The 23,704-nt window shown below is 38.4% G+C and overlaps 2 protein-coding genes and 1 pseudogene across 4 annotated transcripts in view; 1 reads left to right on the top strand and 2 right to left on the bottom strand.

The window, feature by feature from the left end:
• Positions 1-3,835: 3,835 nt before the first annotated feature.
• Positions 3,836-8,538, bottom strand: TMEM60 (transmembrane protein 60). 2 transcript variants are annotated; one of them, XM_090286724.1, is made up of 2 exons: positions 8,331-8,538; positions 3,836-4,513 (listed from the first exon to the last, which is right to left on the bottom strand). In XM_090286724.1, the coding sequence occupies exon 2, from the start codon at positions 4,461-4,463 to the stop codon at positions 4,062-4,064; it is 402 nt and encodes a 133-aa protein (XP_090142850.1). In that variant the 5' UTR covers positions 4,464-4,513; positions 8,331-8,538; the 3' UTR covers positions 3,836-4,061. The 2 variants fall into 2 exon arrangements, with proteins under 2 accessions (XP_090142850.1, XP_090142851.1); XM_090286725.1 differs by lacking the exon at positions 8,331-8,538 and adding an exon at positions 8,008-8,324.
• Positions 8,539-8,722: 184 nt separating this feature from the next.
• Positions 8,723-9,497, bottom strand: LOC150001689 (uncharacterized; annotated as a pseudogene).
• Positions 8,838-23,704, top strand: part of PHTF2 (putative homeodomain transcription factor 2) — a 147,648-nt gene continuing 132,781 nt past the window's right edge. Inside the window, exon 1 of one of the 2 annotated variants that reach the window (XM_090287302.1) lies at positions 8,838-9,049. The gene's annotated coding sequence lies outside the window, so the exon portion shown is untranslated. The remainder of the gene's footprint in view (positions 9,050-23,704) is intronic. The other variant, XM_090287300.1, reaches the window with a different exon arrangement.

Below are 23,704 nucleotides of genomic sequence, written 5' to 3'. Positions count from 1 at the left end.
AACCATATTTCAGCCCTGGCCAGGTGGCTCAGTGAGTTGGAACATCATCCTGTACGCCAAAAAGTTACAGGTTTGATCCTTGGGGCGCGTACGGGAGCAACCAATTGATACTTCCCACAATGATATTTCTTCCTTCCTCTTTCTCTAAAATCAATAAACATAGCCTCAGGTGAGGATTAAAAAAAGAGAAAAACCAAATTTCTATTTTGTATTTACTGTAGCCTTATGGATAAAGTTTAAGAAGATAGCTATTTGATATTCAGTCTTATTGGGCAATATGGAGACCCTAAATGTACTGATAATTAAACCTATAAAATTTACCCAGTTTTTTTTTCTGCTTCAACTAGAGATATTTGTCCTACTACAAATTTAGGATTAAAATTTAATTATACTTAAAATGATTAAAATGGCAAATATGTTAGAAGCACCTTAATATCTCATAACCTGAAGCAGAATTTAACTACTCATAAATCTTAGTTGGCAAGATGAAATCTGATTATTTGGTTAATAGGTATTCTCAATTAGCTTGTAATCATAAGTGGAAAATATTGAAACAAAATAACATACAGTAGTTGTTTTAGTCTATTGTATCCTGTTGTAGAAGTGAGACAAGGACATAAAGGTGGCACATTTTTCACAGAAATCCTTCTGTAAAACCCCTTCACTGGGATATTATGCTGAGGGAATCTGTAGAAGTGCAGCTGTGGGTCATTAAAGGGGAATAATACTTGTTTAATGCTGAGAAATCACTTAGTGTCTATGTCATATGTAAAGGGAGCAAGGTAATACTTATTCTGTTAATTGTTCGTGAAAATTAAATGACAACATGCAAATGGTTCCTTGGCACATTGCTTGGCATATCCTAAACACTACAAATGTTAGCTTCTGATCCTGGAATTAACAGTAAAAAGAAGAGAGCTGTGTGCTGTGTCACTCTAATTTCACATCTTCCTGTCTCTTCCATGTGTTCTCTCAAATTTTGGGCAGAGGATAGCCATGTGGGCAGGAAGTTCCATCAAGCGTATGGCGGAGGTAGGTAGACATTAAAAACAAGCTTCTTGCCACTTCACTATTTGCCCAGGGTTGGAAATACAAAATCATGTCTTGTCACAGTCTGCCTTTTCCTGATATAAATGAATTACAAATTTGTAGTATATAGATGATGGTATGAAATTTGCTTTTGGTATGATTACCAATATGATTTATCTGACTTGAATACAGGGCAAGTAAATGAGAGCAAAACATTTAGTTTTAGGTAGATACCTCTCATAAAAGCCTTTAATAAAGTGTTACCTTTTTCTACCATTTGAAACCTTTTTGTGGAAATAGCATTTGGAATTAGCTCCATTTATCAATGACCATGGGCTAATTTCATTTATCTGGGCTTCAGTTTCTCCATCATTATAATGAGGAGAGTTTTTTTTTTCCTTGGTTCTAATATTCTGTAATTCCTGAGAAAGAGTGATGTTTATGTGCAAACATGACCAATCAGAATGAAAGGAAACTCCTTTGGTAATTTGTGTCTTGTTTTGTAATATAAATACTAAAACAACTCTGATTTGTAAGGTTAATAACTTAAAATTATAGAAAGCTTTAGCTCTGTGTTTGCTAAATATTTAGCTAACCATTTGCTCTTTTTTACTTTTCAATTTCAAGTCTTACAAAAAGTTACTTGTTCACAAGTTCCTTTTACTTAGAATTTTTGACAAATCTTTTGCCCAAGGCACATTAAATTATTTCTGGTCCATGCTGACCTGCAAAATAATGGCCTCACTATTAGTGAACCTTTCATTTTTGAAGTTTCTTTCTTAAGGCAGTGTTAGTCCTTTTTATAAACACCATTAACAAACATCTCTGTATTACAATGGAAGTATCATAACTAAAAACAAACAGGAAGGTATTTTTGTGCAGTACTAATTGTTTATGTATTATTCCATTAGTTTTGCTTTTTCCATCTATGAGCATAATTTCTATCCTTTGTCTTTTATAAAAAATTTATTTTTAAAGAGAGAAGGGAGGGAGAAAGGGAGATAAACATCTATGCGTGGTTGCCTCTCACATGCCCCCAACTAGGGACCTGGCCTTAAACCCAGGCATTTGCCTTGATTGGGAATTGAACGAGCAACCCTTTGGTTCACAGGCCAGCACTCAGTCCACTGAGCCATACCTGCTGGGGCCTTTATGTCTCATTACTTAATGTTTTAAATGTATTCCAATTACTAAGGCTGTGAAACTGATTTCTAATAAATGTATCTGGTCTTCATTTCCATTCCTGGCACAGGAACTTAACACCCTTGCAATTTCCTAAGTGATAAGTGTGATAAAGGTGACATTTGAGCTTATGTAAATAAGGTGACTTGGAAAGCTCCTAGGTAACTAAGGATGGGGGCTGGTTGCCAGGGGAACCACTGTGATTAAAGGGCTGTAATTTTTTAGTACTCCCTTCACCCTTGAGGATAGAGGGGCTGGAGATTTCAGTTCAGTCACCAATGGCCAATGATTTAACCAATGACTGTAATCAAGCCTCCGTAATATCCCAAAAGGACAGGGTTTAGAGAGCTTCCAAGTCAGTGAACAGGAGATGGGGGAAGACAAGTCGCCTAGAGTATGGAACTTGGTGCCCCTTCCCCATACCCTGCACTGTGCATCTCTTCCATCTGGCTGTTCCTGAATTATATCCTTTTATAATCAACTGGTAATATAGTAAGTAAAATGTTTCTCTCAATTCTGTGAGCTGTCAGCAAATTCATCTAACTTGAGGAGGGGGTCGTGGGAAACTCCAATCTATGGTCTGTCAGAAGCACAGAAACCCTGGATGTTGGACTGGCCTCTGAAGTTTGAGGTGGAAATTAGTCTTCTGGGACTGAACCCTTAACCTGTGAATGTGATGCTATCTCCAGGTAGATAGGGCCAGAATTAATTCCTTGGTGGTGTGGGGTAAAAACATACACATCTGACTTGGTGTCAGAATCAGAGAGGCACATATCAATAACTTATTGTGTGGCTTCAAGGTGTTTATTTAATGTGGCAATATACCCAATTAAGTAAGAAAATAGTTATGGTGTTGCCTTTTAGAAATAATTTTTATCCAATTTCCTTGTAGACCTTGCTCAGGGGTGAGCCAACTACTGCCCACTGGCCATAAATTTTTCTTTTTTTGGTATGGACTGTGAGGCAAGAATGAGTTTTAAATGGTTGAAACAAACATCAAAAGAATATTTTATCACATGTAGAAATTATATGAAATTTATATTTCATTGTCCAAAATAAATATTTATTGGAACATAGCCATGGTCTATTGCTGCTTTCTCATCACAAGACCTGACTTGAGTATTGGCAACAGAAAGCTTAAAATATTTACTATATAGTCCTTTACAGAAAAATTTTTGCAGACTCTTGGACTAGCTGACTGTTTGCATGTGGGGGCTTTCCTTTCCCTGTGAAAGATTATATTTAGGCAATGTGTGCATGTATACAGTTTTAACTGAACCTACAAAATCCTGTCCAGCAAGGTTCTGTACTCTTTTAATATGCCCCCTCTAATTCCTTTGTTCCAAACGAAAGGCAGAGGTATCAAAGAATTTAGCCTAGACAAAAAACTGTCAAACTCTGATTCTTTCTGACTGTAAACATGAAATAGCACTTACTAATTACTAACTAGGTTTACTTCATTATTTTAGAAGCACAAATGACCATTTACTTTGGTTGTAATGGGTCCATGATATATTAAACTTATACCCAAATATGTAGGTTAAAAGGTTCTTATTTACTTACTTTAAATATTGACCCATCCTTAAAAGATTATTTAAAAGTCAAGTAGAAATATAAGGTCCAAAACAAACTTTATTTAAATACGGATAATAAAGATATTAACTCAAATACTGAATAAGTAAGCTTTGGGTTGACAGAAGTCCATGATTCACCACGACTATTTTATGGAAGCAGTATAAAACATTTGGTTTTTTCTTCCATTTTCTGGTATTCTTCAAGCTTGCAAAAATTCAGAATGCTTTAATGACTGCTTGTTGAACAGCAATAAAATAAGATGATGTCCTTAGAAGTCAGTCTCTCACAAAAAAGACGTTATAGCCAAGCTCGATTAAAGCCCCAGCTAGTAAGGTCCACAAAGGAATGAACACATAGGAGAGATTCATGGTAGTAAACTGTTCCAGTTTAGCACATAGTGCAAGGCAGAAGGCTAATTTAAGTAACATTGCAATGAGGTACCAGGTTTTTTTTTTAATATTGTGTGATCCATGTCGAGGATCAAAGCCCGACTTACATCGCCCAGCCATTTTCACAATCAGCATGACCAGAAGAATAGTATCAAATATCCAGACTGGAATAAATATGAGGAACCAGTTCCAAGGTGCTTTCTCATCCAGTTTCAACACCAACATGATCAAGAAGAGTAATGTGAAAAGCCAGGTGAGTAGTACTCTCTGAGCCAAGGACATTCTCATTTAAACAGTTTAAAAAGGCTGTTGCAGCGTCGAAAAATGGGAAATATATCCTAAGAGAAGAAAAGAAGGTCAAGATGGTTTTGATACCAGAAAAAAAAATCACTTCCATTCCTGGTGAACAAAGCTGGCTCTTTCCCACTCACAGATGGCCTAATTCTGAAAACATTCTACTATTCTTTCTTTCAAAACCTGTAATATTTATAGCCATCTTTGACAGCATTATACCCATTGTTCCTTTTAGCCCATGACAGAATAAAATGTTTAGTAAGCCCCCTGCTATACTGTTGCTTTTCATTGCTGTAACTCAAGTCAAGCCACTCATGGCTTTATTCCTGCACCTCATGGATGTTCTGAACTTCTTTTTGTACATTTGCACATCTACAAATTTTCATTCAATTTCAAGGCGTACTAAGAAAAAGCATACAAAATCAAAGCAGTGAAAAAGGAGAAGGTAGGATCAAGCCAGGAGGAGAGTTTAGTAAGAAGGGTATGGTTAATAAAAATTAAGACATTAAGTAGAATTATGACTATTAAGAGGTCATTAGGCTACAGAGATCTGAGAGTGGAAACCTAAAATATTCCCCTCAGCCCAAACTTAAGTATAGTGGGCAAAAGGGTTTTGGACAGGTGTGACGTGCCTTGCACACCTTCCTCCAAAGAAGCCTTTTTTTCTCTAATGTGGGACATTGAAAAATTAATCCCTGCCTTTTGTCATCTAGTGGTTATGGATTGAATGATGTCTTTTAAGCCTGTTGCCAAATCTCTTGCCCCCAGAATACAACAAGGGTCCCAGCCTGTTAAACCAAGCACACAGTTGTCCGGGGACAGCCAACTGACTGGAGTCTGCACGATACTTCCCCATGTGGGAAGGCCACCCTCCCCTCTGCACCCCTACTCTTATTAGGGATTTCTGGACCAAGGGTAGGTAGGACCACAACCATGTCCAGCTTGAAGCAGCTAGAGGAGCACGAGACCTTCGCCCACTGTCCTTTATAACATTATAAAGGGTCTTAAGTCTGAGAGGGGGGAATTGTTATTTTTTGTTATAAAAAATTAATTAAAAAAATATATAGGAAAGGGTGAAGCCAAGGAACTTATATGCACAACCCATGGACATGAACTAAGGGGGTTGGGATTGCTGGGGGAAGGGGGGTATTGGGCAGAGGGGAACAAAGGGGAAAAAATTAGAACTATTGTAACAACATAATAAAAGAGGTCATTAGGCTAAATAATACAAAACATTGATAATACTGTGTTTTCACATAGTTGAATCCATGGATCTCATATATTTAACACGTATGTGGGACACAGAAAATTACGTTTTTTCACATTGTGTTTAGAGTGCCTTTACCTTTCATAATAACGATGAAGAACACATTCTAAGTTAAGAAAATAAAAACTTCATAAAATTCAAAGTAATTTTCAATTTATAGTGATTTTACGTAATGACATAATTCGTGTGCATATTTAAAAAGATCTCCCTCTCCCACCATAGTGTGTCGGCACAGATCGCCTGCATACAATGTGTTAAGTTAAATTTTCTCATTTTTATAAGTGCCTATTTTAGTCTAATTTTTTCCTTATAATTTTTTTGGGGGGGCGTTTGTGGTATAGATCATAATTTTTTACTACTTTTCAATAATGAGGAACACTTAAAATTTGACATTTTGTGATTATTAGATGCTAAACTCAATAATTGGGGCTATTTCTTATATCCCTATTCTCTCTTACTGCTGTTTATTTGTTTTGAACTAGTACTATATGACTGTTACTGGATATGTTTTAGAGGATGTATCCTACTATCTGAAAGGCCTAATACCTACTTACTGTTTTCCAGAATATTTTCTATTTTGTCCTCTCATTTTTTCATTAATTCTTAAAACCTTGGAATTTTTATTTGGGAAGGCATTAATCTATAATACTTGGATATAAGCATTTACTTAATCTTCACCTATAGGTTTACAGTATGTACTATACATATTCCAGTTTTTTTTTATAACAGCTTGTGACAATTTGGGAAAAAAGGTAAGTAGAATGGGAAGTCAGAAGACAGACTGCATGCAGTGGGTGAGGAGTCACTAGAAAGTAATTCCAGCTGACAGCATTTTATTCTGCCTTGAAACACTTGGAGAAGATGAAAGATAAGACATATAAAATTGAGAAAGGGTCAAGAAATTTTCAGTAAAGGAAAAATCTAAGTATGATTATGAACTCAGGGATATAACCCAATGGAGAGTGACAGATTGAAGATGATAGAGGATACCTGTTGGAAAGAGGAAAAGATCAGATAAGTTGTGATGGTAACAGCACAGGTGGTAGGAGTAAAACTGCAGAAAGATAAACAAGGATAAGGTGAAGAAGCTGGCTAAATAAATCAAATGCCCTTGACTAGCACGTTTAATAAGTTATATTTTAGAAATTTATTGTGGGTGGCTATCTTGGTGCAAGAGTATATATCTATTTTATTTCAATGGTGCCTTATGAGTCACCTAACTCCCATTTCCCTATTATACCATTTGCTTGCACTCAACTTGTTTACTTAGCTGACAGGTGCTTCATACTGTAGTATAAAAAGCAAATGCTTTTGCTTTACTGTGCTGGTCTCTTTTCCTAGCCAGAGGATGCCATAATGGGATGTGGGACTGAACTTGGATGAAAAGGTGGAGGGGTGTGTGAGTGATAACCACAGATGGATTTTATCCTGTAAATTAAGTTTGCTCAATCCCAATATCTAATAATCTGGCAATTTTGTGAACCTTTCAAAAGTTTTCAATAATATACTTGCTTATACCTAACTTTTCCATCAGCCATTGGATGAATCAAGCTTCATTTTTTCCTTATATAGGACTGAGTAGCAACTAGTAATAGGAAGGGTAGCTGCCTTCAACACAGGTACTTTAGGATTGGAGGTGAAAATGATGCAAAGAACAGTCTTGTGGCTTCAGGTTTTATAATGTGGGAGGCAACAAAGTTCTGTATGCACTTGTACTAAAATGCTCTCAACAGGGAAGCACTGCTGATACTGTTTGTGGGCTACAATGATTACATACAACCCCAATTTATCAATTTATTAACATATCTTCATTAATTAAGGCAGTCGTATTTGTTTCCTACTACTATTCTTTCTCAAAGGTGCGGTTTGCATACTCCAACACAAAAATTTGCTTTAACTTAATATTTTCTATTTGAGGTGGTTATTTCTGTTACCTTGAAGAGTTAAGTGTTAGTTTACATACTTCTTTATTCATTGTTAAAACTTTGTATTGACTCCAAATGAAAATAAATGAAGGGCCCTGCTCACAGCTCGTGTCTCAATGTCAGTGGTGTGTGGACTCATTTACCTATGATGCTTCCCACACTACCCCCATTTCCCTTCTCTGGCTACTGTCCTTACTCTTCCAAGTGAATTCGCTTCATGTCAAGGGCAACTTTGTTTAATGACCCCACAACACAGAACTCTAGACTCACCTTCGAAAGGCCTCTGCTACTACAGCCTTGGCCAACTTAACCATCCTTCAAAGGAACAGGTCTGCTTACAACTTACCTGATTTTCGCGACTACTTGTCAGTGTAACTTCAGGACGTTTCTCAACTATCCCGGTCCTTCGTCTTCGAAGGGCGGGGCTCAGCCCGCGGTGCCCTATCTGGACTCATTGCCTCACCCCCACCCCAATTTTGCGCTGTAGGCCAAGAACATTCTGGAGTTGAACGCAGTTCTCGCACGAGAAGAACGAGAAGATCTACAACGCACACAAACCTGGTGCTTTTGGGCTGGAAATGTGAGGGAGTGGGGGGCGGCGGTGGCACAGCCCATCCAGGAATCTGGAGGCCCGAGAAGGATGTCAGCTCGTCGGAGCGCGAGACTCACCTGGCAGCGCCGTTGGCCGGAGAGCGGAGAGAGGCGCAAAGATCAGGGAATTCGCCAGTTTGGATCCTTGGCCTATTCCACACTTTTCCCCCCATTAAATCCAGAACCCGTCACATGATAATCAAGAAAAAGATCTGAGCTCCGCCTCCCCTAACGACCGTGGTAGAGGATTTCTCACTTCTACCTCAGCGCCGCGCCCACATCCGGGGTGGGGTCTCACTGCCCCTGGGCCTACCCTATAGGTAGAGAGGACGCCAATCTGCGTTCAGAGGCTCCTTTCCCTGCGGTAATTGGACTTTTGGCTGCCAGTGCAAACCAACCGACCTTCCCTTATGTTTGGGTTTGTCAAAAGAGCGGCAATAGAAGCAGCCCCTTGCTCCGCCTCTCTATTGCTACGGGCTGGAAGGAAAGTCAGTTACAGTACAACCTCGAGTGTCCGTAGTCCCATTGGACAGATAGATGTCAATCAAACTAGCCAGCGTTCGGATACGCCCCCTTGGGGCGCTCCGCCCCTTCTTAGGTCCGCCCCACCAGCTCGCCTAGACAGTAGGCTCCCGGCGCAAAATACTGCGGGAGAGGGGGTGGGGCGACGGCTGTAGAGGCAGCGCGTCCGCCGGTAGCTCGTTGTGTTTCCTAGGTCTCTCGGCGGTGGCGGTGCTCGCCTCGGCATCTCCCGCGCACTCCAACCCCCTCCTAGTGGCGCGGCTCCCATTCCTAAGGTGAGAACCTGCATCCCTTCGCGCTTGGGAGGGCTGTGTGTCGGTCGTTGGGTTCTGACAGTAACGAGAATGGAGCAGACACGGGAAGGAGAGCGACGGGCGGGATGGAGGTGGGGGCTTCGGGGCCAACGCTTCGCCCTTTATCGTGGCTGACTTCCCCAGCAGCCGCCGGCACCTGCACGCCGCAGTTAACTGCGGTTCCTTGTCATCATTTGGCGTGTGGCAGTCAGTGGCTCAGCCACTCTCCTCCCGAACCTCAGCCACTCTCCTCCCGAACCTCAGCCACTCTCCTCCCGAGCCCTCGCCGTCTTCAATCCTTGATGGTGAGGGGCGGAAGCCCAGCGCCGCCTTCTGTCCCCCCACCCCCTCCCGCGGCCCCTCTCCTTGGATCCCTTCCACTTGTGCTGTGCTAGGGGTGCGTCGGGTCCTTGAGGGCGTGCAGGGGCATCAGTGGCCGAACCCCGGCCGGCGGGGAGCGGTCATCTAGCGGCCAGAGGAGCGGGCTCGGCATGAGGGGGTGACTGCGCTCTGGAAGCAGGCTGGAGGGAGGGTCCCAGCACCTACTGAACAGGCAACAGTTTGGTTTTCTGATTCTCAGTTTGGTTTTCTGATTCTAGCCCTTAAGAAAACGGGTACTGAAATCCTTCGATCTGGCCTTAAGTGATATTTCCCGTTTGGAAACGGTACGGTGGTCCATTAGCGTGTTTCTTCTTTTCTTATTTTTATTTCTCGGATGTTGACAGTGTACTGGTATTGTCCCTTCTAGTCGGGGATTTTCCAACTCAACAGCTCCTCTGTAACTTCGGGGATCATTCTCTCATTGAACTATCATCCTTTTTTATTTTTAGCCTAGCAAGAAAAAAAAAAAAGGAACTGCTTTATATCAACATATATTGAGTAGGGAAGTACACAATCTGGAACAATTTATTAATCTAAGTATCTAAATACCAAGTAATTTAAAAATTCATTATAAATGTATGAAATATTTTGTAATTTACTTAAAAATTTTTTTTTGTTAATATCCTGCTTTCTTTTGTTACTCCTGGAACTTCGATGTTACAGATTTTGGTTAGCTTTAGCCCACTAGACATTTTAAGATTTTTCTTTTTTATTTTCCTCTTTGATTTTGGTTATAGCCTTAGTATTTTCTCTTGTTGTTAGGGATTAAGTATTTTTTTTTGTCTTATCCCAAACTGAACTTTTTCATAACAGTTTTAGTTGGAAGGGAGAATTCTGAGAATTTGGAAATTACGCACTTCAGTCTAGGGAGCCTTAAAATAGCATAACAATTTGAAATGCTAACTTTTTGGAGTAAGCCTTGCTAAGTTTAAGAGAAGGAAACGGGTATTCCCTGTTAGTTGTAGTGACTCAACCTCCAGATTCAGGAGGAAAAGAATAAGAAGAGGTCTGGGGAGAATGAGCTATGCCTGAGACAGTCACAAGCTGGTTCCAGGATAATTTATTGCTGGGGAATGATTCCAGGGTAATTTATTGCTGAGGAAATAGCCTGCCACCCGCACAGGTTAGTTGATAGCATTCATCAGAGTATTTATAGTTAGGTGTTAGCAAGGAAGAAAAATCTCTGTGTTCTAATTTTCACCACTTTCTGGTAGGGTGTGGAAATGTGGTAAGCAAATCAACTATAGTGTACAGTGGAGGCACTCCTGCATAGTCAAGCCTCCAAGAGTAAACTTTTTAAAAAATCCAAGCTGGAACTGGACAGAGAGCCCTAAAAATCAAATAGATGGCCTAAGCAGTTTTTAAACCATAAACCTTTTCGGCTAGTTCATTTCATGCAAAATTATAAAGAAGTTGTAATGAAAAAAGGCTGCACTAGACTGGGGCAAAGAAAATACACGGTGGTATGTACAAAAATGAGGATCAAAAAATAGTTGGATTGCTTATACAATATATTATCTCATTTAATCCTTTGTTGTAAGTACTGTGCTTACTGACCTTCCTATTTATAGATGAGTTAAATGAAAACCTAGGTTAACTTATTTGTTCAAGATTTCTCAGCTAATGAGTTGGTGGAGGTGTGAGTCACATCCTAGCAATCTGATTACCAAGCCTACATGGTGGTTACGCTTTACTACCACATTAAAAGCAGCTTCTTAGAGACTTGGTAGAAGGAAACTAATCAGTGGAAAATAATGCTGCAAAACCATAAACTGAATAAGGGTATTGTACATATGCAGTAGTTCTTTGAGATCATTGTATAATAGGTACTGTTGAGTATTGCTGGGGGTATAAGGATGGATTCATCTTTCCTGTCTTTGAGGAACTTTGTTTAGCAGGAGAGATAGATATTTGAACAAATAATGATGATACATACTATAAGAGAATGCCATAGAGTTTGTGGTTTCATGGAAAGAGAATTCACTTGAAGTTGAGACAAATCAGCATTTGAATTTCTGTTTGGCTTTGTGATCTTAAACATGATACCAAACCTTTTTCAGCTTCAGTTTCCTTATCTGTTAAGGGAAGAGGATAATACTTCAAAGGGGAATATTCAGCATTAAACAAAATATGGAAGGTACTGGCACATTGGTAAGCCCTGAATAAAGAAGAAAGAACAAATAATTTTGAGAGACAGAGTAGAAAAGGGGGTTGGGGGGTTGAGCTGGGAGCTATCCTATCATTGGAGCCTTAAAGGGTGAATGGTAGCTTCCATTGGTAGGGAAGGAGGGCATTTTACACAGATAGAACAGAACAAGACTATGGATAGTTGAAAGAATGGCAAATAATTGTGACTTTGTATAAAAACTATTTGTGAAGGTCTAATTTAAATGGTAATTGTATATAAATTGGCTCCACAAAGTGAGTACTGCCCAGTTTTGCTAATTGGAACTTGCATACATGGATACTAAATTATAGGAAAACCTCAACCGTTTGTGCAATGTTATATTTTTATTTAATATTTGCCTTTAATATTTATTTTCCCAATGTCAATTAGAACTTCATTTTCAAACCTATCCACCTAAGCAACGATTTCACTATTTTATTATTTCATTCTAGCTGGTAAAGAAGACTAATACCACTGGAGGAATCTGCAATTAATTTGTAGAAACTATTTTGGGATTATTTTAAAAAGAAGAAGAATCTTAAAGTGCCTCTTTCCTTTAACCCTTTGACCGAGTCTGTAGCCACACAGAGTCAATATTGTAGCGTTTCCTTTGCGTATATGTTGACTATCTTTTCTGAATCCAAACTTGAGACATGATAATAGGACAGAATGTTTTAAATTGGGACTGTTCTTGAAAATCCAAGAAACTGTCCCATGCTTATATCAAATATCTTCCCTTCAGGTTAGCATAGAACCATAAATATATTCCATTTATAAATGTGGATCACTTGATGACGAGAATCATATGACTTAAGTTAAAAAAATTAAGTAGCATTTAGGAAAGCTGCATTCTGAAAAATCTAACTTGTTAGCCTCATACAAATTGCTAAAATGACACAAAATATAGAGGTGAGTTTTCAGATGAGAAAAAGCAACTGCTTCCTAGAACAGGTAGTTTGAGAACACTAGGAAAGAAAATCGTCGTCGTCGGCAGCCGTCCGTCTCGAGAGACGATGGTGTAGCTTCTTAAGAGTCTATCTGCATCGCCGAGAATGGCTGTGCAGTCCGACTCGGGAGTGACACGGTATCTGTCTCCTCCCGTGTTGAATCGACATCTTGCGATGACGCTGAAGCTACAGAGCCTGGGCAGGGTGATATGGAGGGTCTGCTGTTGCCCTTGCAGCAGACCCCCCCTCTCTTCGCAGCTGAAGGGTCCAAGGGAAAGACGGAGTCAATACAGCTTGGCTTCAGGTGCGCCGCAGGAGTTGCCGGTGTTGACTACAACGTCAAACCGCCTTAGGGACTCCGGCTCCGGATTTTCTGTCGGGGTTTACTCCCTTAGCCTTTCCCCTGAAGAGGTATGCCGCAAGGCAGCGGAGGTTTTTTGGAGTCAGAGTTTTCCTTCTCTGTGGAAAGAAAATACATTGGACTTAATTCTGAATAGAGAACAGGAACTGGGACAGGAAATGGCTGTGGCTGAACCACCACCTGATTATAATCATAACGTGATTAGTTTTGACATGTAATGAGAGGAAGTAAAGGGGGAAAAAGTGCACTGTATGCAGCTTCCCAGTTTCAGAAACAGTAGAGGAAAGGGACTGCTAAAAGTACATCTACAGAAATTTTGAAGATATGTGGTAGACGCTTATATGTGTTGGCATGAGTGAAAGCACCTTAGTAAAACATTCAGTAAAAGGTCTGTTACAGATAGCGAAAAAGTTATGAAAGTTATTTGACACAAGTTTTGGTCCTCTATAGACCTAGGTTCAACTCTCAATTCTGCAGTCTCTCTGTTATGTGACTTTGAGCTCATTACGTAACCTTCGGGAGGTTCAGTTTTATTTAATCATAACCGAAAATAACAACTTTGCATGATTTTGAAGATTAAATGAGCTAATGTGTGGAAAGCTCTTGACACATTGCCTGGCTTATAAGTCTTGCTCAAAAAATGATTGCTGCAATTATTTAACTAAGTTATATTATGGAGTCATCTTCCCTGTCTTTGAGGAACTTTTTTGTCGATAGTAGCCATCCTAATGGGTGTGAGATGATACCTCATTATGGTTTTGATTTGCATTTCCTGATCATGAGTGATACTGAGCATCTTTTTATGTTATTGTTGGCCATTTGTACATTATCTTTGGAGAAATGTCTATTCAAGGTCTTCGCTCATTTTAAATTTATTTCATTTTTTGTTAAATTGTAGCAGTTCTTTATATATTCTGGATTAACTCCTTACTATATATATTTGGTAAGGAAAGACAGAAAATGACAAATTAAGGCTTAAAAAAGAGGCAATAGGTAACAGGCAGAGTTATTGAATTGGCCCGAAATTCCATTTAGTTTTTTCCATAAGAGACACGTTTTTCATTTTTACCAGTAACTTTATTGATTTGGATATTTTGAGTTTGTCGCTATATCCATTTATTGGCTTCTTGTGGGTAGAGGTCAGGGGTGCTGCTAAACATCTTCCAGTGCATATGACAACCCCACAGCAAAGAATTATTTGGCCAAAATGTGAATAGTACCAAGAAACTTCACAAACCACCTTTGACACATTCAGTGAGTCACAGCACCTTCTCCATACACTGCACAAATCTTTGTGTGTGTGTATGTGTGTGTGTGTGTATGTTTCAGTTGTGTTTTTACTTTTCTTGAAATAAAGCATAATACACCGAAAATGTTGCATATCTTCTTCCAACTTCAATATTAAAATGGCTACACAAAAATTCAACAGTTTTGATAATTGTTATGACAGCTGTCACAATACAATCTAATAAAATTGTTTTGAATGAAGTTAAAAACAATAAGCACTACTAGAGCCATCATATGGAAAAATTAATGGACTCTTTGGCTAACCCAATAAATAAAGAATTGAATCATTGCAGTCATATACAAAAGAAAAGATAGGAAGAGAGCTTCACATTCTCAATTTTTTTTTTCTCTGACGAAAGTCAGGTTCATTAAACTAGTTAGTGTAAATAAAGAGGGTTTTTCTGTTCTAAATGACAATGAAAAGATCACTGAAATTGGGTCTCTTGTACTGTAAATTAAGTCTAGAGAAAGGGATTTATCTTCTCAAATCTCTTAACTACCTTCTCCCTAAAATTCTTTTGAGAAAGCCATTAATTGTGTAGTTACAAAGAATGCTTTAATTACAAGTAATCCTGGGAGATAAGTTATTTTAACTACACAGATATCCCAAGTGTTAATTCCATATATCTCGTTGCCTACTGTGTATCTTTCGGGCACTGAATGGCTATGCCATGTATTGAAAATAAACATATCTCTTGTTCCCAAATGTTTTACCTCTTCTATTTCCTGTGCTGATGAATGATTCTTTCTAGTGTTTAAGCCAAGAGTCGTGAACCATCCTTAATCTTTTATTCCCCATACCTTTCCTGTCTAGTCAGTCACTGCATGTGGTTATTCACTCTACTAGTTATCTATCTTTTAATTATGCCCGTACCAACACCCAGCCCAATTTTTAAAAAAATCTTGCTTGCCACTGACTTATTTCAGACCCTCGTCATTTCTTCTCTAGATTATTGTCATTAGTCTCCTTTTAATTTAGCCTTATACTAATTAATACTCCACCCAGCTTCCTTCCAGAATGATTTCGCTGAAATACTAACATAACTTATCAAACTTACCCATAAGTGCCTGAACATGATAGTTAATAAATATTTGATCCTTCCATGGATCTTATACTAAGGACAGTTCTAACTGACTTGCTTACCTATGCTTATTTCACTTAGCATAAGGTCTTGAAGATGCATCCATGTTATAGCATGTGACAGGATTTCTATTAAAGCTGAATAATATTCTATTGTATATGTATATATAAAACATCTCTTCTTTTTCCATTCATCCATTGGTAGACTTTTTAGGTTGCTTCTTTCTCTTGGCTATTGTGAGCCTGGCTATGTAATCATTTTTTCAAGAGCATGCTTTTACTTCTTTTGGGTGTATATCCAGAAGTGGGAATGCAGGATCATATAGTAGTTCTAGTTTTAATTTTTCGAGGATTCTTTATATTGTTTTCCATAGGGATTTCACCACCTCACCATTCCACCAACAGTGAAGAAGGGTTCCAATTTTTCTAAATCATGGCAGATACTTGTTATTTTCTCTTTTGTTGATAGTAGCCATCCTAATGGGTGTGAGATGGTATCTCATTATGGTTTTGGTTTACATTTCCTGATGATTAGTGATACTGAGCATCTTTTCATATTGTTGTTAGCCATTTGTACCTTATCTTTGGAGAAATGTCTATTCAAGTTCTTTGCCCATTTTAAATTTATTTAATTTTTTTGTTGTTAAGTTATAGGAGTTCTTTATATATTCTGGATTAACTCCTTACCAAATATATAATTTGCAAATACTTCTTGTCATTTTGCAGGTTGCAGTTTCACTTTGTTGATTGTTCTTAAGTATGATGCACAGAAGTTTTTAAGTCTGATATAGTCCCATTTGTCTATTTTTGTTTTTGTTGCCTGTGCTTGGGTGTCATATCCAAGAAATTATTGCCAAGTCCAACACCGTGAAGTTTTTTCTCTGAATTTTCTTCTAAGAGTTTTATAGTTTTAGGTCTTCAATCCATTTTGAGTCATTTTTTTATATAGTATAAAAGATAATGGTGCATGTTTATTACTTTACATGTGGATATCCAGTTTTCCCAGCACCACTGGCTGAAAAGTCTATCCTCTCCCAGTTGAGTGGTTTTGGCATTCTTGTCAAAGATCATTTGACCTTTTATGTAAGGGTTTTTCTGGGCTCTTCTAGTTCATCGATCTATTTGCCTTTATGTCAGTACTACTCTGTTTTGATTACTATAGTTTTATAATATGTTTTGAAATCAAAAAGTGTGAGTCCTCCAACCTGGTTCTTCTTTTTCAAATTATTTTGGCTATTTGGGGGTTCCTCGAGATACCATGTAAGTTTTAGGATAGATTTTTCTATTTTTGGAAAAAAAAAAAAAGGCCATTGGAAGTTGATAGGGATTGCATTGAATCTGTAGATTGCTTCAGGTAGTGTGAACATTTTAGTTATAATATAAAAAATCCATGAACATAGAACTTTTTTCCATTTACTTTGTCTCAATTTCTTTCAGCAGTATTTTGTATATAATAGCTATTTTAATATCCTTGCTTATTAATCTTATTACCTTTGTCATTTCTGAGTTCATTTCTAGTAATTTACTTTTCTCCTTATGGATCCTATTTTCCTGTGTTTTTTTTTTTGTTGTTGTTGTTGTTGTTGTTTGTTTGTTTTTGCATGCCTACTAATTTTTGTTTGGATGCTAGACATTGTGAATTTTGTTGTTTGAAACTAGATTTTGTTTAAATTCTTTTACAGATTTTGAACTTCGTTCTGCAACACAGTTAAGTTACTTAGAAACAGTTTAACCCTCCATGGCTTGCTTTTTAAGTTTTGTTAGGTGAGACCTGAGCCTCCCTCAGTACAAGGCTAATTTGGCTTTACTACTGGGGCAATACGCTTCTGAATATTCTAGCTATTGCCATTATTACAGATTTCTCCACTCTGGCCATGAACCCTTATCATTCCTGTGTAAACTTTGGTTAATTGTTCTACCTGCTTTTTTCCTGGTGGTTCTATCCCTGGTTGAGGTAGTTTTCTTACATGTACATGCTAATCAATACTCAGATGAAGACTTAGAGATATTCCTCTGCAGAGCTCCAGACTTCGTTATGTGGCTTTCTTCTCTGTGGTACTTCGCTCTGGGGACTTTTCCTGAGCAATCAAATTTGTCTTCTCAACCAGGCCCTGGTTTTCCCCTCCTAGCACTCCATCATAGGAATTGTACAAGCAGTAGACTTGGGAAGGCATAGGGCTCATTTTTTTGTTTTCTCTTTTAGAGATTACTTCCTTTTTTGTTGCCTTTTGCCTGATGTCTGAAAACATTTCATGTATTTTGTCCATTTTTATAGTTTTTAATGTGGGACAATTAAGCTGATCCCTGATACTGCATCATGGATGGAAGTGGAAATCCCTATATTTTAAGTTTTAAGTGATAATTTAATAGAAAACACATAAAGCACCACTTTTAATATTTTTTAAATTAAATACCATTATTTTTAGAATGTATGGGGTCTGTCCAGAAGGTATCCAACCAAGTAATATGAAAAATGGAGACTTCTGGCCAAGATGGAGGCTTAGACGGACGCGCTAGGTCTCCCTCTACAACTAGAGAGGAATACAACTACTTCAAAACAAAGGATAACTAGAAATTCCAGAAAATAAAACTACACGGAAGCCCAACATATGAAGTTATAAACCAGCGGCGCCCTTTGGGCAGGTAAGAGCAAAAGAGGGCGGTGCTGTTTGCGGTCGCACCTGGGACAGCGGCGGGGAGAACAATCCCGGCTGCAGTCGAACCCCCGGCAGCTCGCGACCCCAATGCTGGGGAAAGCAGCCACCACATCGCCTTGAACAGTGAGGCCCAGGGTGGCGGGAGGACGGATCCCGGTCTCCTAGCGGAATAACTGTGTGAATCCATCTTGGACCCCCGCCCCCAAAGAAAGCGCCACAGGGCTGCGAAATAGGTCGCGGACAGGCACCGGTCGCTGGATTGTGATGACAAAGCACCACGGCACAGCAAGAAAGGCTGCCGAACGGCGCCGTTCGCTGGGTCATTACGAGTACACAGGCACTGCCCCCTACAGCCGGCCCAAGAAAACAAAACGCATCTGTCAAAATGAGGCAGACAACTATAGAAATCCCGGTGGCACAGCTCACCAGGCCACAGATGGAGAACCTGACAGATGAACAGATAAGAAACCTGTCAGATGCTCAGTTCTGGGCCATTGTTATCAGGTGGCTTACAGAATTCACAAAAGATCTGGAAAAAGATGAGAAAGAAGCGAAAAACACTCATAACGAAAGGAACAAAACCACATACGAGACAGATGGTGAGGAAAAAAAATCCAGAGTTCATTTCAACAAACTGGAATATGGAGAAGGAACAAGCAGTCAACCAATGCAGAGAGAGGAAATGGGAAGCAATGATGAGAGGATCAGAAACCTCTGGGACAGCTATAAAAGGCCCAACATAAGAATCATTGGTTTGCCAGAGAGCGAGGAAGATGAACTAGAACTTGAAAAATTGAGTGAAAATATAATAAAGGAGAACTTCCCAGACTTGGGGAAGGAAATAGACTTACAGGTCCAGGAAGCACAGAGAGTTCCAAAAAAACTGGACCCAGGGAGAACCACTCCAAGACACATTATAATCAAAATGTCAAAAATTAAAGATAAAGAGAGAATCTTAAAAGCAGCAAGAGAGAAGAAAAGAATTATGTACAAAGGGGTCCCAATTAGACTATCAGCTGACTTCTTAAGGGAGACCCTGCAGGCAAGAAGGGACTGGCAAGAAATATTCAAAGTAATGAAAATCCAAAACCTACAACCACGAATACTCTATCCAGCGAAATTGTCATTCAGAATAGAAGGACAGAGAAAGTGTTTCCAGGACAAAATAAAACTGAAAGAGTTCATTAGATCCAAACCACTGTTATATGAGATGTTAAAGGGACTGGTTTAGAAAAAGGAGGATCAAGACAATGAAATCTAAAATGAAAACTGCATCACAAGAAACAACAGAAGCTAGGGAATTGAAACAAAGGCAAACTAAACAGGCAATGAGAGTGGAAAAAGAACTATAGGTACGGGGAACATATTGGGGGGAGGTCAACAGGGAGGGGGAATGGAGAGAGGGAGGGAGATGATATAGGAATTAAGGATCATGGTAGGAGGGAATGGAATAGACAGAGAGAGGTTGAGAAGAACTGTATGCACAACTAATGGACATGATCTAAAAGGGGGGGACAACTGGAGGGAGGGGGGCAACCGGGTGGAGGGGAGCAGAGGGAAGGGAAATTGGCACAAATGTAATATTATAATCAATAAAACACATTAAAAAAAAAAAGAAAAATGGAGACATTTATTGAAGAAGATACAAGATATAAGAAACACTGTATATAGGACAATGACTCCTCAGTCTCCTTCAAAGTAGGCACCTTGGGACCTCACATAGTTCTCCCAGTGGACATGAGTCCCATAATATTTTCCTGAATCTCATCGATGGTGTGAAATCTCTTCCCTTTCAATGGTGATTTTAGTTTTGGGAAAAGTCAGAAGTCACAGGGCACCAAATCTGGAATATAGGAGGCCTAAGTTACCTGGGTGAATTGATATTTCACCTAAAAACTTCATGAGAAGTAATACATGAGTAAGCATGTTGTGGTGATAAAGCTGCCAATCACCAGTTGCCTATAGCTGCAGCCTTCCGAATCATCCAGATACTTTCCATGGAGGAATGTTCAAGCTTAACACAAAATCTGATACAGATTCATTGCTCTACTCACTCAGTCATTTTGAATGTGACGGCCACAGTACACATGCTCATGCAACAGCATCTGTCCCCACCACCCACACCCCTACTGACTAGTACAGTGAAGTCGTTGTTTACTGTGCATTCCAGTCTACTCTCCTTGACTGCCAGGTTACATTGCTGTCGTGAAAGTCATTCTCTTATTAACAATGGCTGGACTTTTTCTGGACAGATGTAGACCTTTGCATAGCCAAAGCCAAAGTATTCTATATATTTTGACTAGATGAATATATTTTTGTTCATCTTCTTCAACATTCCTATTGCCCTTGAAACAAGTGTAGGAATGTATGAGGATTTAAAAGGTAAGCAACTAATTGCATTTTCTTCTTTTATAAACCCACTTCTCATTGACAGAAAGAGTGAGTGTGAAAAACATGACTAGATTATTACTAAGGGAAATTAATCAGAAGTGTATTTCTCTAAGGATATAATAATTCTTTTTTTTTTTTTATCATCATTGGGAAATATTTCCAACAATGACTAAAACTACTGCTATGATCCCCTTAGGAACATGGACAGCACTTCAGCACTATTCTTGGGCAGCATTTTAAACAAAAAGTGAATAGTAAAAACCAAAAAATGCAGAAAAGCATTACTAAGTAGACCACAAAAAGAACACTTGTTTACAGTTTGAGAGCTGTTTAAAGAAGATGTTTCATCACCTTTTTTGACTTCAGCTGGAAACATGCACATCAGCACCTCAAAATTTTTGGTACTCTGTGCATGTCTATGAATAATCAAGAAAGTACTTTAAGTATTGATTTTGAGCTTACAAGTAAGTTTTTGCTAGTAGACAAATTCTCAAGGAAAAGAATCTGCAAATAGTGAAAGTGGACTGTATTAGGTAACAGGTCCAATATGGTAAATGAATATTTTGGAATATATTCACATAATTGAATCATATTTATGAATATTAGGATTCCATTTAACCAAAACTATAACTATTTGGAAATTGCAAATTAAAACTTGTTTCAATTTGTAATTTTTTAAAAAGTTCTACAGATACATGTTTTAAGACTACAATTCTGGTACAGTTCCAAGGGGTGTCCTGTACCAATTCAGCTTTATTTTGACGAATCACATTCAACATCTTAAGGGCATAGTCCCACAAGACTGCCTCCAAGCTTCTTCAGATGCCTATCCTATAGATTGGAGGTTCCAATAACCCCCTCTTTAGGTTCCATTAAAATCTAGAGTAGCTCACCGAACTCAAAGAAACATTTTACTTACTAGATTACTGGTGTATTATAAAAGGATGTAACTCAGGAAGTCAGATGGAAGAGATGCATAGGGCAAGGTATATTGGAAGGGGTGGAGCTTCCATGCCACTCTTTCATAATCAGTCACCAACCCAGAAGCTCTCCAAACCCTGTCCTTCTGGGATTTTGTATATGCCTTTGCTGTAGTGTCAATTGCATATTGTAAGGGAATGAAGTAAGATGCCTGTGTTTAGTCTAACATTTTTTCCTGGTAGTTTGAAATATTTTAAATCATATTGTAAATTGCTCTTTAAGGAATTAAGTAATTTGAACACCGTTGCTTGGATGTTCTCACAATTTAATTTCCTATAATGATCTGGGCTTAGCGGAATTGAAGTAACTTGTCAAATAGGTCAGGACAAGGAGAAAGTTATTTTCAATAGAGGAAATATCGCCAGGACTAGAGGGCAAGCATGAGAGTGTATGGTATATTTGGGCTTGTTGGAAGAGCACATGGATGGCAGATTGGAGAGGGTAGATATAAGGTCATGTGTGGAAGATATGATCAGGCTGCAAAAGAAGGGTCTTTTGTATACTGTCTTCTTTTCTTAGGCAATGGGAAATAGATTTTTAAGGAGAAAAACATAATAAGGTTAGTATTTTAGAAATACAAATAGTGAAATTGAAGAAATGATTCAAGACTATTAAGAGTGGTCCTGGTAATAGATGATATGGTCTTGTAGCAATTTTGTGGTAGTTGTTTTGGCAGTATGACAAATAGCTAGATTAATTTATTTCTTCATATTTATTGAGTGGGCCAGGTATAGAATTGGTAGTGGTGGGAAAGGGAAAGAGACAAGAATTCTAGGATTTATTGCTTGCGTAGCAAATCAAGTAGATAGAGAGAATTGATTTGAAGAGGGAAAATGCATCTTTTTTTTTTTTTTACTTGGAGGTAGTTATAACAGTTTCACAGAAAAGCTTTATCTCTTGCTCTATATGTGCTATTTAGTGTCTTGAATGTATAAAAAGATTGAAACTGGTTGTCTTCTGTTAGAAAAAACAGAAGTAAAAGTGCAACTGTTAGTACTTAAATGAATGTATTTGCTACTTAAAAAATAAATGTTTAAAAATAAATGTAGGGATTTATGAGTAAAAATGAAGTATGATCACAGAATTTTCCTTTGCTAAAACCATATGAAAGAAGGAAAAGTAGGTGGCAGAGGGGAGAGCAAAAAATGGAATAGAAGCTCTGGCTGCTGTGGCTCAGTGGATTGAGCGTCTGTCTGTGAGCCAAGTGTCACTGGTTCGATTCCCAGTCAGGGCACATGACTAGGTTGCATGTCAGGTCCCCAGTTGGGGGCGTGAGTGAGAGGCAACCATACAGTGATGTTTCTCTCCCTCTCTTTCTCCTTTCCCCTCTCTCTAAAAATAAATAAACAAACAAATAAATAAATAAATTCTTTAAAAAAGAAATGGAATAGAAGTGGACAAAAAAGGGGTATGTACAACTGTGAGCCAAATACTTCAAAAACGGAGGCCAGAGAAAGAATGAGAAGATACAGGGTGTATATGACAAGGCTTGTACAATAATTTTAGCCTAACATCCCAGAAGCCGTATTAAGGGAAGATTTGGCCTACAAAACATTAAGCTCTCCCTTCTCCGATTTCCTGCATCTCTGGAAGAATATTTTGGCTATCAGAATAAAAAGGAGTTCAGTTTCGCACTTCCCATGTTAAATGTGATCCAGATTTTTTTAAAAAATGGCATGGCAGCTCTTACAAAAACGCAACAGAAAAAAAAAAGGAGAAAAAAATGACCATGGAAAAACTATCCTATATAAAAATAAATTGTAGCTCTGGAATAGAGACTCCAACAAATGGAACAGAAACAGTATTCATAAATATAATATAGACATAAAATTCTGAAATAAAGAACATTTGTAGGTTGAAAGGCAATAACACCAGGAAAAAAATGTGAAAAGATTAAAATTGATTATACCCTAGTAGTTACTAATTTTTAAAAGTGAGGGAATTCTTTTGGCATCCTGGCCAAAAAAAGAGAACATGACCTATATAAGGGGCAGTGCGGGGGACAATGGGTGGAATCTAGCCAGCTGCAAACTTCTCAATCAATTTCAGAAGACAGTAGAAAAATGCTTACAAAGTTTTGATGGGAAACATAAATGTGAACCAAAAGTACTAGGTGTGGGGAATGTTGACATAAGAATGTCCAAACCTATAGAAAAAACTTGTAAGTTTTTTTTTTTTTTTTTTGAGCCAAACTGAGGATATGTCTGGAAGCAGGATCTTAAAGGACTGGAAAATACCCCAGAGAATGGAAGATTTGTAGTTATGCATTTTGGAATCAAAGGAGAGATTAAGGAAGGTTACATGAAATCCCTTGGTGGTAGATTAAGGAGGCAGGAGTAGGCAAGCTGGGGAAATCTCCATGATTGGATAAAAAGTAAAATAAA

The sequence above is a fragment of the Furipterus horrens genome, unplaced genomic scaffold, assembly GCF_987537825.1.
Source record: "Furipterus horrens unplaced genomic scaffold, mFurHor1.1.pri manual_scaffold_9, whole genome shotgun sequence".
Taxonomy (NCBI): Eukaryota; Metazoa; Chordata; class Mammalia; order Chiroptera; family Furipteridae; genus Furipterus; species Furipterus horrens.
This window is presented reverse-complemented; position numbering and strand designations above follow the sequence as displayed.

Bases quoted from the DNA above. Each gene is read 5' to 3' on its own strand.
- TMEM60 (XM_090286724.1), bottom strand. From the start codon at position 4,463: ATGAGAATGTCCTTGGCTCAGAGAGTACTACTCACCTGGCTTTTCACA.